The 18,081-nt window shown below is 35.8% G+C and overlaps 1 protein-coding gene across 4 annotated transcripts in view; it reads left to right on the forward strand.

Annotated features, from left to right (window-relative positions):
* The first annotated feature begins 252 nt into the window (after positions 1-252).
* Positions 253-18,081, forward strand: part of LOC128996962 (uncharacterized) — a 55,181-nt gene continuing 37,352 nt past the window's right edge. Inside the window, exons 1-2 of one of the 4 annotated variants that reach the window (XM_054422539.1) lie at positions 253-492; positions 10,526-10,687. In XM_054422539.1, coding sequence (XP_054278514.1) covers positions 10,530-10,687 — 158 coding nt within the window. In that variant the 5' untranslated portion in view covers positions 253-492; positions 10,526-10,529. The remainder of the gene's footprint in view (positions 493-10,525; positions 10,688-18,081) is intronic. The other 3 variants (XM_054422531.1, XM_054422521.1, XM_054422549.1) reach the window with 3 other exon arrangements.

An 18,081-nucleotide genomic window follows, 5' to 3' on the forward strand; every position in this document is an offset into this window, starting at 1 on the left:
GTTCGGATTATCAGCCCGACACGCTATCCACTTCACCACCGAGGCCGATGGTTCATTGGGTATCGTTGCGGTAACGGTGTTCCCTCAAAGTTACGTCAGCAGTTAATGACGTCAAACGGCACCTGAGAAATCTTCCGTGTGCCGTTTTGCAGTGATAGAGCTAACAATTTCCCACAAACAGTTCGGCAATGCACGCTACGAAAAACGATGCGTTCTGCACGGCGCGGTGGTGGGCGCCGGGCGGTGGCGGTCTGACGGCAAGGTCTCGTTCTCGTACAACGGGGAACGGTGGGTACAGACAGAACGTCGAGTTGTGTTGTATTTGTATAGGCTAGTCAATGTTAGTAATTAATTACGAAAAAGCATCGAAATTATCACATTTTACATGTTTTCTGGTTAAAGAAAGTTAGTTTATTTATGACAAAATTATTAAATAACCGTGTTTTGAGTGGTCCATATAATTTATTTCTCTGCTGATTGAAGTAGGCCTAGGTAAGTTTGTTAAACCTAACCTCAATGTTAGTTAATTCATTTAGGGTAAGCAAAATTAACCAAATACAATAAGCGTTAGCCATTTCAATATAAACTAAAATAGGTAGGCCTATACAAATTCTTATGTAATACATTTGTAAAACTATTTACCTAGGCCTAGGCCTACTGGTTGTGAATAACTTACCAGCAAAAAAAAAAAAAAAAAAAAATCCGGACGCTGTACTGCTGCAGTAGATCTTACTTTTTAAGAGCAGTTTCATCACTGGCTCTTTTTAAAGTCTGTGTCACAGTGACGGTGTCATGCTCGGTATTCAACCCCAGAGGGAGGCTGGGGTACAGTTTCTTAACTGGGCTACGCTAACTTAATATCGATTAAAACTACCGATTTGATTAGTCATCATGCGATTTTTTTTCACCATCAGCAAGTTTGGATGGTTAGGTTAGGTTAAGTTGTGATAGTTTAATTTTATAATAGACTAGCTTGGCCCGACAGACGTCGTCCTGTCCTTATGTCGAATGCTCGTTCATTTTCAAGATGAGTTCGTTCGCATGGCTCAATCATGTCCTGTTTTAAGTTCATTCGCTACGCTCACTCACCTTTAGGTTGGAGCTTGTTTGCTGCGCTCACTTGCCTTCAGGTTAGTTCGTTAGCTACGCTAACTCACCTCCAGGTTGAAGTTCGTTCGCTACGCTCACTCACCTTTTGGTTGCAAATTAGCTGTTGTCATAAATTTAAAAAAATAATTGTGCTGCACCCTGTTGGTGAACCTATTAATTTTTGAATGCTATTGAACATCACAGAATCAAATTCTTTAGTTGAACCAGCTGTTACGATTCTTTTAATTCCATTTAAATATGAATACCGTACTCATAGGGTTAACATGGGAAACTCCAGAGCCACTGGGGCGGAGCCCTTTTGACGGATCTGCACCAAACTTCACACAAACCTTCCTTGAATAATGCTTAATAATACCTGAAAGTTTCATTACAATCTGTCGAGCGGTTTCGTAGTCCATAAAGGACAAACAAACATACATTGGATTTTATATATATAGATACCTATATTTAAAAGCAGATCAATATTATTAATCAATATTTTCAATTTGATTCAATTATCAATTATCAATCATCAATAGCCTAATCAATTATTTAAGATTGGGACGCTAGCATTTGACTTTTGCATTTTATTAAATTGGAAACAGATCTTTAGAAAATGGCTAGAGTACCGTAGATACATCTATTTATTTCCTGTAAAAAGACAAAGTGTATGTAATATTTTTCTAAATTTCATTAGCCTAAATATGTGATTTTTAATTCAGATTATATCAATCAAATAAATTAATTTTGTAATGGGTCTGTATATTAAATAGATTAAGCGAATGAATAGAAAGTACAAGACCTACTCTATGCAGAAAAAAAGGTAAAACATTGTTTCAGACTATATGTTAATTTACTTGCATTAAAACATTAAAGAAATCAAACAACAATAGTGGCTATTAGGCTACAAAACATTGAGAAATGTTTTGCAGTATTATCTATATATTAATAGGCAAGCATGTTTCTTTAAAACCTTTTTTCTCAGCTCGTTTTTATTAATTGGTTTTATACAAAAGAGTGCAACCACTTAAAGTATATCCATATACACCATGGTGTAAATATAAATATTTATATCGGAGTATTGTTATTTTCTCTTTCAATCGATATTATTGTAGCCCAGTTAAGAAACTGTACCGGGAGGCTGTACAGCTTTAGTGATGTGACGAGTCAAGTACTTTCCCGACTTGAATCAATTTGACTCGATACCGCAACTACTCGAGTACTGGACTCAATTCTTACCTGTATAGCTCTGTTGACTCGTAGCTGCGAATTCTGGAAATGAATCTTGTCTAGACTCGAGTCAGAAGTCAGACAGACTTGGTTCTGACTCGTTTTATACTCTGTCCGTCTGTGTAGATTTAAGATGGAGCGAGATGGTTATTCATCTCACATTGAGTTGATAATTAACTAGGGTATGGATTTTATTGGTTATTATAAAACTTTATTGGATTAACGAAAGAAATTTAATAACAAACAGTATCTTGACTCAAGTACACCATACTCGAGCGCTATGTACTCTTAGCGGATGGTTTTGAAACTATATCTTGAACAGTCAAAAACAGTGTATTATTACGAACTGTCAAGCACTCAAGTGCTGTCGACTCGTAGTGGTAAAATCTGGAACAACATCGAGACTCGACTCGAGTAGATGAGTATTAAATGCACCCAACCCAAGCGCTATGGACTCGTAGTGGCGGATCTAGTAAGCTTTAGTTCACGAGTAGTAGTACTCGAGCATCGCCGATTTGGTACCGTATCGAGTCAACTCGATACTTCATTGTACTCGATTCTTAACAAGTCAATTACTGGACTCGTCACATCACTAACAGCTTTGTAGCGTTGTACTGAAAGTGATGTTTGAAGAATAAAGTGGAGTGTTAAGTGATGGGAATGTTGTTAACTTAGTGTTTCGAAGAGAATACTTGTGACAAGAAGAAACATCAAACATGTGAAGATTCTTGTCTCCAAAATGTACGAAGAAGGAAAGGTTAGAACATTTTATACTGTCTAAAGATTTCCCTGCAAGATTGCTTTTTCGAGAGGGAGAAGATTACTCTTATAGGCTAGAGCCTTCTTTTTGAGACGAAACAAAATAGCAGAGTCCTTTGGTCTTCACTTCCTCAGACAGATACGGCATATGAAAGATATGGAAATACCATGCCATAGTACTTATGCAGGTAGAAGTACCTCACCACCAGCCTTTTCTTTCAGAATTTGAAGAACAAAAACCTCGGTGAAGACTTCATTGGTTACACTTTCAATGTGATGGCGAAAGTTCAAATTTTCGTCCAATATCACACCAAGAAACATTTTGGGACAAGGGCACAACTTTGTCTTAGAAGAGCGTTAAGGCCACAGTTGTTTGCTGACGATGACCTATTGTCATGTGAAAGTTCAACATTTGAGTTTCCTCTGACATTTAAAATCAGCTGATTTTGATAACACCACTGCAGAAGACTGTTTGACTCTAAAAATGCCATTAGCTCCAAGGATTCCATAGATGAACTGGAAAGAGTGAGGGACGTATCATCGGCAAATAGGCAAGTCTTAAACGAGCTGAGGACACTTTTAGGTAGGCTGTTATTAAGGAACAACATGGGACCCAAGACAGGACCCTTGGGGCACTCTTCTCTTGATCAGATCTGTAGGCGAAGCATTCTGTCTCTTATTACCTCCTCCTTTGCTTGAGACCAAATGTATTGGATAAACAGTGTCAAATGGCCTAGACCTTAGATAACAAACCCCATTTATGTTGGGCATGGAAACAACCTGTTACCTATCTGTCCGTCAAATAGGAAGCAAACCAATCTAGTGCCACCCCTCTGATTCCCAAGTTGAGCATCCTTGTCATAAGTAAATAATGGTTTACCATATCAAATGCCTTGCTTAGGTAAAAAAAAAATATGCCTGTTACGTCATACAACCTGTTGTCCTTTTCACAATTTTTTTTCATTAGGCACTAAGCTAAGGATAGCACTTTTTTAAATCCATGTTGGTTTGGGACAAGTAGTTAATGTGTTTCAAGGAAGTCGTACAGTCTATTCAAAATAGCCTTTTAAAAAATGTTGGATATTGTAGAAAGCAGACTGATGGGCCAATAGTTATCATAGGGTGTTTCATCTCCTTTCTTATAAACTGGTATAACCACTGCTACTTATAGGGCTGATGGAAATGTCTCCTCGACAAAAGGAATGGCTTAGTAGGTGGCATACATAACGGTCAAGCTATTTATTCGCCAATCGTCTTTAGCATTTTAGGAGAAATTTCATCAACTCCTGCCGACGTTTTACATTTCATTGAGTTTATTAAGATTATGCTTTTTATTTCACTTTCTGCGACGGGGGTAAGAAAAAATGATTGGCCTTTGTGTCTGTTATGTGATATTGCATTATTTTTTACCACGCTAGGCAAATTCTCCCCTAAAATGCTTGTTGAGTGCCTCACATAGCCTACTTGTTAAGTAATAAACAAAATATTTCTTCTGAAATATATGTTGCTAAGAAAAATCAAACCATGTTAGCTTCAACGAGTGGAACTGTAAAATCCAAAGAATGTATCCTGAATAATGTGCTATATGTTCCTGAACTCAGTAAAAACTTGTTGTCTGTTTCTGCAATAACTAATAACAAGCTGCTACACCCGTGCTTTACAACGGGAAGAAAATGTGACCTAGAGAGCTATTAAAGTCGTGCTGATGTGATTTAGTTCTACTCTATGATTTAGTTTAAAAATATAAACAGATTTAAAAGAGTAAACCTACTTACTTTCAAACCCCTACTTTTGATGTTAATAGATCCCTAAGAATATGACAACATACCTTAGTTTAGCAATAGCATCAAATATTGCTTCATATTGATGCTTTATGAATGACATGTTTTACCATTTTCTTCAATTTTATTCAAGCCTCTTCAAATATAGCTTACTATATAAATAAAAAAATGAAACTTTGAGCAATTCTTTACAAAACATATACAACCTCACTTTAAAACCAAACATAACCCTCCTCAAACTACATAAAGCAAATACGGTATCTTATTCGAGTAAATAAACAAACACCAGTTCATTGTACTGACCAGCTGTTTTATTAACTAAATTAAATTAAATCATGTAAACATTGGAAGCATGCCAGACGTAGCCCTTTGGAAATCAGCCTGTGGGGCAGAGCCCATAGGAAATTCATCCATATCAATACTTTTCGACAAATCTACAAACTCTAAGCTTCATGTACAGCTTTGACCAATTTATTCTGTGACATGATTGATGCCAAGGACAAAGGGAAACATAGCTCACTTGTCATGCTTGATTACTCCAAAGCATTTGATTCCATGGACCATACATAGTATGCTGATTGCAAAAATGAAATATATGGGTTTTAGTGATGGAATCACTACCTGGATTCGCTCTTACCTTATTGACCGAATGCAGGTTTCCAGATTGGGTAGTGAAACATCTGATCCCTCGTCAAAAACGGGGCATTCCTAGAGGTAGCTGTTTGGGGCCTGTACTTTACACGCTTTACACAGCTAGGCACAGAGAAGTAATTTTTATTATTTCTCTAGGGTGGCCTTGGTATTCCGTATAGCTCGTGTAACATAGCTTCTGTAGCTTTCTATAGTAGCTTTTGTGTTAAATGTTGTTTGAGTTTAAAATGGGACTTCAAGAGTTTAATGCTGAATTTATAACTTAATCAATCACTGAATTAGATTAATTAAAACTGAATCACCCCTAAAATTCAGAGGTACCTAGCTTAAAAGATTTTCTTTTGCAAATAACTTTTAAACGTTATTGACCAAAGTGGAAGGTGATATTCTGAAAAGAATAAGATTTCTTACAAATAACTATACAGCATTTCTTTAAAATAAAATATATAGGCAGCCAAAAGTTGCTTTTTATTTTAAAAATTATGAGCATATACATAATTTATACAATCAGGGGATTTATAATTTAATAATTTATACAGGGGATCATATTTGTCCCCTGTCAGTCAGTTACACATCGGGCTGTATAGTTATATAGATTTACGAACAGCAAGACAATGCAACACAGGTCCAATTGAACCATTTAGCATTGAGGGTGATTACTGATTTGGCCTACACTACTGAACTAACCTCAATACTGATCGTTGTGATCAACTCACTCAGCGACCACAAAATAAAATTAAAAAAAATTTAATTCTGTTGTCGCTGGACTCACTTGATGGCAGTAAACAGATGTTTCACGGGCAAATCGTGGTGGTGGTGGGGGTAGTTACTGGGCCGAGTAACTCGGTTTTCAACTAAATGACTCAACTCGCGCTCAACTGACCTCTTTTTATCAACTCTCCCGTTGCTCGACCCGTTGCCTGCATGTCTACACCAAGCGAGTTAGAGAGCGAGTGGCAACTTGCACACTGACTTGTATCCAGTACTCGACCCGTGTAAACCAGACTTAAGAGGTAATGGCTGGAGCATCAATCTTGATGGCAGGAGTTTGGCGGTCTGTGACAAAGCCAAAACTCTTGGCGTCATTGTTGACAGAAATTTGAATTTTAAAGATCACATCATGCATGTCTCCCAAAGAGCAATAGGAAGATTGAGAGGTCTGTACAGGTTCAGAGGTATGCTGCCTGAGGATGCAAAGCTTCAATTCATGCAGTCACTGATATTGTCAGTAGTCTACTACTGCTTCCCTGCATATGACAATAGTGTCACTGAAGGAAGACATGTGCAGAATACAGTGAGTTCAAAGCTCAGCAATCAGATTTGTATTCTGCCTTAAAAAATTTGATTATGTTTCCCCTTTCCCTGAAGCAGCCGTGATGTTACCCATGGAAGCCATGTGCAGGTTTCTGACGTGCTGCATGACTCACAGGGTACTGACTCTCCGTGAGCCCGACTCTTTGCGAGAGGTTTTCTGTCCGGGATGAGATCATACAACGTAGGACACGTCATGGTGCACTTTCCAAGGGTCACCTTGGAATTGGGAAAGAAAAGTTTCTCATATTTCGGACCCACATTGTACAACTGACTACCCGAGGGCCTAAAAACCGTTGCATCCAACAATACCTTTAAGATTAAGTTTAAAAAAGTTTTAATTTAAAAGATATAAATATTTAGTTGTAAGTACAGTAGTGTAATGACAAAAGTTTTTCAGAAAAACTGATATGTATCAGAGAAAAGCTTGCTAATAAAGATGTTTTTATTTTATTTATTTTAGTGTGGGGACGGTTTGTGGCAGTTAGATTAATGTACATGCAATACTAAAATGCTGAGGGAAGCGAGGGAAACAGGTCTACGACGTAGGTAGTGGCGATGTAAGTGGTAAAGGCAAGCAGTGCAGAGTGTAGGAACCGTTTATGGCATTTAGATTCATTAGTTAGATAAACAAAATATTGGATTTTTAATCATTTTTAGGTGATATAATAGCGCTATTGTTAGTATGTGTTATATATCGTCAATCCATATGATATTTTTAAGAAGACTCCTTTACACCGTGCTGTGGCAATTAGGTTAATTTTTTGAGCGAAGCTCTTATACATCGACTTTTATGCATTTCATAATACGCAAACTCCTCCTAAACGGCTGAATCAATCATTTTCAAATTTTCCTAAGACGATTAGATTTAGGTAGGTATCTGCATTCCTAAAATTCTTTGTGAAGGGAGGTAAACGGGTCCGAGACGTAGAAAGTGGTGAAGGAAGTAGTCAAGGTGAGCTGTCCGGAGTGTGGGAACTGTTTATGACAATTAGATTAAGGTATCTGCAATCCTAAAATGCTATTGGAAGGGAAGGAAACAGGTCCGCGACGTAGGAAGTGGTGAAGGAAGTAGTAAAGGCGAGCTGTTCGGGGTATGGGATCTGTTTATGACCATTAGATTGTAGGGAGCTTTGGTAAGAATGAAAGTGCTAAGGTATTTGCAATCCTAAAATGCTATGGGAAGGGAGGAAAACAGGTCCGCGACGTAGGAAGTGGTGAAGGAAATAGTCAAGGCGAGCTGTCCGGAGTGGGAGTGAGGATTGCAGATTCCTTAATCTAATCGTCATAAAGGCATCTGCAATCCTAAAATGCTATGGAAAGGGAGGGAAATAGGTCCATGACATAAGAGGTAGTGAAGGAAGTAGTAAAGGCGAGCAGTCCGGAGTATGGGAACTTTTTATGACGATTAGATTAAGAGATCTGCAATCCTAAAATGCTATGGGACGGGAGGAAAACAGGTCCGCGATGTACGAAGTGGTGAAGGAAGTAGTCAAGGCGAGCTGTCCGGAGTGTGGGATCTGTTTATGACCAATAGATTATGGTATTTGCATTCCAATAATGCTAAGGGAAGGGAGGTTAACAGGTCCGTGACGTAGGAAGTGATGAAGGAAGCAATAAAGAAGAGTTTTTCGGAGTGTGGGAACTGTTTATGACGATTACATTAAGGTATCTGCAATCCTAAAATGCTATGGAAAGGGAGGTAAACAGATCCGTGACGTAGGAAGGGATAAAGGAAGTAGTAAAGGTGAGTTTTTCGGAGTGTGGGAACTGTTTATGACAATTAGATTAAGGTATCTTGATATCTACAATCTTAAAATTCTATGGGAAGAGAGGGAAACAGGTCTGCAACGTAAGAAGAGGTAAAGAAAGTAGTAAGGTGAGCAGTGTGGAGTTTGGGAACTGGAAACCGTTTGTAGCAGCTAGATTAATGTATCTGCAATGCTAAAATGCTATGAGAAGGGAAGGAAACAGGCCCCACGGAAAGTGAATGAAGGAAGTGATGAAGGAAGTAGTAAAGGCTGGCAGTGCAGAGTGAAGGAACTGTCTTTGGCAATTACATTAATGTATCTGCAATCCTAAAATGATATGGGAGGAGAGGGAAACAGGTCCACGACGTAGGGGGTGGTGAAGGAAGTAGGAAAGGTGGGCAGTGTTGAGTGTGGGAATGGATTAATGTATCTGCAATGCTAAAATGCTATGGGAAGAGACTGTAGACTGTAGGTTAAAATGATTATGAAGCACGAATCGTTACATATTTCGATACGTAATTAATCGTTTGCAATGGAAATTTACAACTGAGTTGACAACAGCTGAGTTTTACTCCATAGAGGCTAAAACGAATTTTATTCCCTAAAGTTTAAAAATGCTACTTTAGACCCACAACGCATGATCAATGACGACTGTTTTTACTGCAGTATGACAAAAATAATATAAGATGAACCCTTGATGACTCCGCTCAATTTTGTGGATGCATCTGCGAATGCCACCTAGTATTAGTTCAGTTTGGCCTAGTTTTGTTTATGATAAGGCTCATAACAAATAAGGAAATAGACTTCATTTAATCAAAAGACGTTTTGTACACAGGAACGATGGATTTACCTCCTATCGATAACTGTTGGAAATCCATTACGTATATTACCAATGACTTTGGTTAATTAATGGACGAGAAGTTAGGATTGTTGTTGACTGAGATTTGGTTGATTTGCCCATACAAATAACATTGTGTTCACCAGTGACACTGGTAAGTAGGCTAGGTTCGGGTGGACTCTTCCATTGCTGCGCTCACGTTCACTCATCCCGTTACGCGCAGAATAGCGTTCTAGGTACTAGTTTATATTACTTAAATATAATCTGTAAAATAATGTAACTATTCGATCAGTGGTAGTTTCCAAATGGCGTGTAATACTTTCTCTGTATATTTGATCAGTTGGTCATCATCCAAATGTTTATCTTTTGTACTGTGTATATTGGCTTAATTTTAAACATATGCTATGAATCTTTGTTTTGTTTAACTTACATTTACATTAATGTAAACAAAAAAGTCTTACAAAGTATTAATAATTGGCCTACCACTCAAAGGGTTAAAGTTAATAAATAAATAATTTATGCATTTTGGGATTTTTTGTTCTTATCATGTTGGGCAAGAATTGGCAGTGCTGCGTATAAAAGCTCGCATGCAATGACTTGCGGTGGGCGCCGTATGGACTAAAAGCCCTCCTTTGACTCAATGCACTTACAGAGCAACAAGTAGCAGTGGCGCTCGTGCAACATAGTATAAACATAGACTTTATATCTACACTGTGTAGATATAAAGTCAATGGTATAAATTGGGCCTAACTTAGCTGACTGGAGAGTAGACCGCTTTTAGTGGTTCCCTTCAAATGCGAATGTTCCCAGTTAGATCCCAAGGAAGAAAAAATCTAGACCCAGTTTATAGTTGTGGAGCTATTTATTAAATAGCTTCATAGTAACAGGTAAACATTCCTCTTTATATTTTAATGATAATTGATATAAGAATGCCACATATAACATCACCCTTTCATTGTGTTTGGCAGCTGTCAAGCCATCTGATAAGATTTGTTTCTTTATTTATATAGTTTACCTTAACTATCTTAACTGTTGCAATGAAGTTCACTTTGTACTCTTAAATTAATTTTTTTCGTTTCATCTATGTTTGAAAATGTACCAAATTCTGTTTCAAGGAAAATGTCGTCAGTAACAAGAGTTGCAAGTCCTGCGGAGGGACTCACTTGTTTCGTTTGTGATGGGACAGTAGTGGGACGTTACTACACACTGGCCTCTTGCAAAACCCAGGTTACTAAACAGAAACTTGTAGAAAAACTTGGACAACTAGTTGGAGAACAGTAAGTTTGACAATAGTTTTGACTATTGTTATTTAACCGTGTCATCTATAAATTATTGTCTTGGGTAACCAGTACCGTAGATCATATAAATTAAATACTAAACCTGCTAAAGATCCCAAGCTGGATAGTTTGAAAGTATTTCTACAGACATATGAATTGTAGTTATGTCTTATGCAGGATGAGACAATGAATGAGAACGCCACAAATTGTTTTAGCTGTTACATTTAATTGTTGCAACAATGAATGATCAGCTATTCTTATAACTATAATTACACTATGCCATTTTAGTAAACAGTGTTGAATGTAATTTTATTTTTATATAATATGTTTGCTGTTACTTGTTCTGTATTTAATTTAATTTATGTTGGTAACAGCTGATCATGTGTAAATAGTTAGGATTGTTTTTATTGTAATGAGAATTATTGAATAAGTTATGTTTTGAGTAAAAATGTTGTGTGTGTACTTCAGTAAAATAAAACAAGATAATTATTGTAACAGTAAAAACCTTAGGTGTTAGTAATTTACTTTCACTTAAGTCAACAGGTTATGGGCCCAGAAAAATCCATTAATTCAACCATAACTGTAAAAACAAGAAGTAATCTTCTAGTAAAACCCTAAGAGTTAAAGTGTAGTGAAGGTGAGTGAAAAAGTAAAAGTAAGACTAACAATGGCATCAGTAAATGAAGATGATTTCGTAGAAAAACTCAAAGGAGTTGAAACTTTTCCATTGTGGAAATTTCAGATTAAAATAATATTTCAATCCAGTGATTTGATGAGTATTGTTGACGGTTCTGAGAAACTTGAAGATATGGGCGATGGAAAGAAGAAGGCTGATTGGATTAAAAGAGATGCCAAGGCTCAGGAGTGTATAGTTAGTTCTATTGAGAAGGGACCGATGTTACATATTATTAACTGTGAGAACTCAAGAAAAATGTTTTTGAAGCTTTGTAATATTTATGAAAGAGACTCGGAGCAGCAGAAGTACTCGTTATTACAAGAATTCTTTAACCTCAGGTATGAGCCTAATTCTGATATAAGTTCTCACATAGGCCTAAGTAGAATTGAAAACATAGCACACAGACTAAAAACTTTAACACGTTCACTGCTAATGACGCACTTGTGCGTCATAAGTATATTAGCAGATATATAATACATGATGTATATAATTACATAAAATATTTTAATCCACAATTTATAGTATAAAATTTATTTAATTAAAGATATATTGTCACTCAATTAACATGATCATGTTAATGTTTATGTTTTTTAGCCATTTATAAAAGTATTACATATCATTAGCAGTGAATGTGTTAAAACAAGATATTGATGACAAAATGATAATATCAAAAATTCTTGTCAGTCTGCCAGATAGATTTAAGTATTTTGTAACTGCCTGGGAATCAATGCCCAATGAAGAAAAGACATTGGCAAATCTAACAGCGAGACTGTTAGCAGAAGAGTCAAGAAGTGAGTTAAAGGAGGTAAGCCTAGAGAAAAATCTTGCATTCCAAGTTGTTTGTCACAACTGTAAAATTCCAGGCCATAAAGCAAAATACTGCAAGAAACCTACACACAATTGGGCTAACTCTGATAATGAAAGGCGATGTTTTAAATGCAATGCTGTTGGTCATTTAGCAAACACCTGTGGAAATGTAAAAAATTTTGTTAACAAGTTTGAAAAAAGAAATGTAAACCCAAATTTATTTTGTAATATATGTAAAAAGTCAAATCATAATGAAAAAGATTGTTACTTTAGAAAAAACCAGAACCTAAATGTCGCTAGTAAAACTGTGTCTTTTTTGTCGTATGATGATGGACAAAATGTTTGGGGTAATAGTGGGACTGTAAACTTTGTATCTGAATGGGTTGTTGATTCAGGCACATCTTCACATATGACAAATTGTGAAGATTTGTTAAGTAATAAACAAAATATTTCTTCTGAAATATATGTTGCAAAGAAAAATCAAACCATGTTCAACGAGTGGAACTGTAAAATCCAAAGAATGTATCCTGAATAATGTGCTATATGTTCCTGAACTCAGTAAAAACTTGTTGTCTGTTTCTGCAATAACTAATAATGGTGATGAGGTTACTTTCTCTGAAAATACAACAGAGAATGACCAGAAAGGAGACAAAAATGAAAATGACAAGAAAGAAGACAAAAATGAAAATGAAAATGACCAGAAAGAAGACAAAACTGAAAATGAAGATATTGAGAGTGCAGATAATCTAAGTGAGATAAGTAATAATGAAATAGAGTTTGAGTTGGTTTCAGACAAAAATGAAATCAATGAAGAACAGCCAAGTTCAAGTAATACTGATACTACACAAAGCATCAAACTAAGAAGAAAAAATAAACTACCTGAAAGATATAAGGATTTTGTGATGTTGACATATGAAGAAGCAATCAAAGGACCAGATAAAAAAAATTGGCTACAAGCAATTGAGGATGAGAAAAACTCCCTTATTGAGAATGAAACGTGGGAAGTGGTTGACAAAAAGCAAGCCTAAACAAGAAGATCCTAAGTAACAAGTGTAACAAGAAAGGATAACGGAAAATACAACGCGAGACTAGTTGTAAGAGGTTTTGCCCAAGAAAAAGGTATAGACTATGAAAAAACCTACAGCCCAGTTGTAAGTAATTCAACTTTACGTTTGTTATTTTCAGTAGCTGCCAAACAAAATCTCAAATTAATGCAATTTGACATTAAAACTGCTTTTCTCTATGGAAATTTAGATGAAGAAATTTATATGTGTGTACCTGAAGGGTTTGATCATAAAGATAAAGTTTTGAAATTAAGAAAGACTTTATATGGACTTAAACAAGCTCCATTAAAATGGAACCAGTTGTTTACAAACTGCTTACTAAAATATGGCTTAAAACAAACTCAGTCTGACCGTTGTGTTTTTACAAATGGCAGTATTCATCTAGCTATATTTGTTGATGATGGGATTCTTGCTGGTTCAGATGAAAGAGAGATGAAGAAACTTTTGAACGAGCTGTCTAGAGATTTTAAAATAAAAACAGACGAAAACCCATCAAACTTTCTTGGAATGGAAATTTTATATTCAAGGGAAGGGATATTGTTAACACAAAAGAACTATTCAAACAGTATTCTCGAAAATATGGAATGATAGATTGTAAACCTGTAGACACTCCCATTTGTCCAGTGAAAACGAACAAACCTGATGAAGAAGTAAGCTGCCTGACAAAAGATTATCCTTACAGAGAAGTTGTAGGAAGTTTGCTGTACTTATCCAATAAAACCAGACCTGATCTTACACTTGCTGTGGGATTAGAAAGTAGATGTGTTGAGAATCCAAGCAATGAAGATGTTGTAAATGTCAAACGAACCTTAAGATATATTAAAGGTACTCAAAACGCAGGAATATTATTTTCAGCATCAGGAGAAAATTGCCTAAATGTATATTGTGACGCAGACTATGCAAATTGCAAGCATACGAGAAGAAGTACTACTGGATTTGTCATAATGTATGGAGAAGACCCAATAAGCTGGTGTACAAGAAGACAACCGATTGTAACTTTGTCCAGTACTGAAGCAGAATACATTGCAGCGGCGGAATGTGTCAAAGAAGTGTTATATTTAAAAACTTTCTTGCAAGAGTTGAGTGGAACTAATGTTCAAACAAACCTAAACATGGACAATCAAAGTGCTATTAAGCTTTGTAAAAATGGAATTTTTAATAAGCGAAGCAAACATATTGATGTTCGCTACCATTTTTTGACTGAAAATGTAAGGCAAGGTAAAATAAACATTTCTTTTGTTTCTACATCCGAGAATGTTACGGATATGTTTACAAAACCTTTGAACAAAAATGTAAAGATTCATAAATTTAGCAAAGCTTTGATCAACTATCCAAAATCTTAAACAGAAGACGATAATCGAGATATTCTTGTATAAAATTAAAATTAAGGGAAGGTGTTGAATGTAATTTTATTTTTATATAATATGTTTGCTGTTACTTGTTCTGTATTTAATTTAATTTATGTTGGTAACAGCTGATCATGTGTAAATAGTTAGGATTGTTTTTATTGTAATGAGAATTATTGAATAAGTTATGTTTTGAGTAAAAATGTTGTGTGTGTACTTCAGTAAAATAAAACAAGATAATTATTGTAACAGTAAAAACCTTAGGTGTTAGTAATTTACTTTCACTTAAGTCAACAAACAGTGCTTTTTGTAGTTCTGAGAATCGTGCTTTTGCTGTGGAAACTTTTTTTTAGAATAGTGATTCTTTTTGTAAAAACTCCGAAGGGATTTGTTTAGAACACATTTCAACGATGAACGATATGATGCTGTTCCAGATCAGAAAACTATAGGGAACTAGGTAAAATTATTTAGAAGTACGGCGTCAACACAAAGAAAATTGGTGGAAGCCGCAAGTACATCAGCCAATGTGGAAATAGTGTGAGTCGCCGTAAACCAAAGTCCAAAGAGGTCCGCCAGGAAACAAGTGTTGGCACTTCAGATTTCTAACAGATCTCTACGAAGAATTTCGCATCAAGACCTTCATTTATATCCTTACAAGATTCTAGCTGTGTAAGAACTAAAAGCATCAGACTACAATCAAAGGGTATGTTCTGTGATCAAATACTGACAATCAAAAATCAAGTGCCAAATTTGTCGAACCTGTTAATAATGTCTGATGAAGCACATTTTTACCTTTCTGGTCACGTCAACAAACATAATATGCGGTACTGGAGTGCTGAAAATCCTAAAGTCCTTCATACTAAGCCTTTACACAGCCCCAAAGTGACAGTCTGGTGTGCAGTTTCGACCAAGAAGAGAATTTTTGGACACTACTTCTTTGAAGATAATGGTGGAAACTCAGTAACCGTGAATTCAGATTGATATGTGGACATGTTAAAAATAACTTTTTTATTCCACCTTTTTATAGGAGTTGGAAATCGACCCAGAGCAGCTCTACTTCCAGCGGGATGGAGATTCTGCACACAGAGCACTCCATGAGTACTCCATGACCGCACTCAGAAGGTCATTTGAAGGTCGTTTGATGATGATGATGATCGTTTGATTGAAGGTAAGATTCGGTGACATACCCTGGCCAGCTTGATCACCAAATTTGTCTCTCTGTGATTTCTTTCTATTTCTATTATGGCGACTCACACTATTTCCACATTGGCTGATGTACTTGCGGTTTCCACCAATTTTCTTTGTGTTGAAGTTCAAGGTTTTTTAAAGCCGTCCTAGAGATTTGCTCGTCATGAAACAAAGAATCGCCAAGGAAGTTCAAGTAATTCGTCAAGAAATGTTCGAACGAGTATTTGACGGTTTTTTCAAGTGAGTCAAGGAATGTCAACGTGTTCAAAGTTGTCACTTGTAGTTTTTAAGAAATTAACAAATGACTTTATCAAGTTAAATTGCATAAGATAACCTTTATTTTAATGTGCTATTTAGGCGTTTAGTGTAAATAATATTCAATTTGTGTTATTTATAAATTGTGGTGTTCTCATTGCCTCATCCTGTACATAGCGAGTTATTGCCAAAGGGGCGTGCAGATCTTAAGGTAGTACTTTGTGCTCCCTAGTCACCTAATGTAAATGAGTAAATGAAAAATAATTAGGCCTACATATACTATACCAAATAAATACCTACCTTGTTTGAGGTTTGAGTACAAAACACAGTTTTCTGATATTATTGAAGAGTGATGCATACTTAAAAAAAACTGTTTTAACGTGTTTATTGATGTGTGTCAACAAGCTTAATACTTCAATGTCTATTCTATACAGGGTGTTTTTTTAAAAACTTGCATCTTTATTTATGTAAAAACCGCAGCAATAGATAGAAATATGCAGTTTGCGGGAATCATCTATTGACGTAGGGGGCCCAATTGTTTTGAATTCAACGTTACATTCGATTCCCCCCCATCCCCCCTGCCCCCAACTTATTTTTTTAAATAGCAAGGTACCCCTTGTGACATATCAAATATGAAAGAGCATGAAAATACCCCCGCCGCAGCAAACTTGCAGACTTAGCGAATTTCCATCTGCCTGATTGGATTTGAACTAAAATGTCTCCTTAAAAATATCACAATTATTCCCTATTTAAACAGAATTAATTTAATGAGTACTTAGGTTTTCTGCAACAGGGAGGGTAAAAAAGTTTTTTTTTATGTAAAATATTAAAAAGTACTGTGGTTTGGTAAGAAATTAATGTATTTTCCAAATTTAATCAAAATATGTTCATAAACAAGCAAACTACAACAGTTGACTCTCCATAAGAATAACATGGCAATTTTAAAATTACAATTTTTTTGAATTTTCTCCGTAACAATTAGGCGCATAATAACGCTTCAATATACTAAATTATTTGTTTTTTTAAGCTCTATAAAATGGTTTAAAAAGTATTTGTGAAATTTTGTGTTTTTAGGGTCAAAAATGGGAAAAACCTATTTTTACCCCATAAAACCCCCCATAAACCCCCGTTCCCATAGTCCGATCATGCTGGTTCGCGAACTCATTCAAGTTTATCCCGCCTTACACCTTCAAACCAAATTTTATCAAAATCGGACAAAAATTACTCTTAAGTTATCGTGCGGATGGACACACACACATCTTATTATAAATGTGAAAATTTGTGTGTTTGTTTGTTTGTTTGAAGTTCAATCACGCATAAACTACTGGACTGATTGGGCTGAAATTTGGCATGATGATAGCTCACATTCCCGATTAACATTTAGGCATATTATTATCTCAAAAATCCTTTCGGGCTCCGCCCCAGTGGCTCTGTAGTTCCCCATGTTAACCTTATGAGTATTCATATTTAAAGGGAATTAAAGAATTTAGTCAGCTGTTTCAACTAAAAAAGTTGGTTCTATGAATACAAAAGCATTAACAAGTTATAAGATTTACCAACAGGGTGCAGCACTATAATTTTTTTTGCATTTATGTAAACAGCTAATTTGAACTAAGCAGCAACAAAAAAACTGTGATACACAATGAGAACTCTCAAAAGTAGGATTGTTTACAGTTATGTTTAAGTTTTTAATGCCATGAATAATTTGTGAATTTGTAATAATTTATTTTTCTTTATTAATTGTTAAGGTGAAGTATTAGAACATTAGGTATAAGATGTACCATAGTATACCGTCAATTTAAGGAAGCAAATTTTATCAAACTTTGTCCTCCCCCATTGCAAACGCAAAGCTTGAGTATAACTGCAATAAGCATTTTAAACTCAAATGCTAACCCCGTACGAAGGACGGGTACTCTGCTAGTATATATATATATATATATATATATATAGATATATAAAAATTTGAACGAATGGTGTTTTTGGCCTCTGGGGACATCAAAATGAAAAAGTAAATCGGTCCCGGGCTTAGGTCTTACCATGAGACCTACGGTAATAGCT

Source organism: Macrosteles quadrilineatus, unplaced genomic scaffold (assembly GCF_028750875.1).
Source record: "Macrosteles quadrilineatus isolate MER2022 unplaced genomic scaffold, UCM_ALF_1.0 Scaffold_1__1_contigs__length_201487025, whole genome shotgun sequence".
NCBI classification, from domain to species: domain Eukaryota; kingdom Metazoa; phylum Arthropoda; class Insecta; order Hemiptera; family Cicadellidae; genus Macrosteles; species Macrosteles quadrilineatus.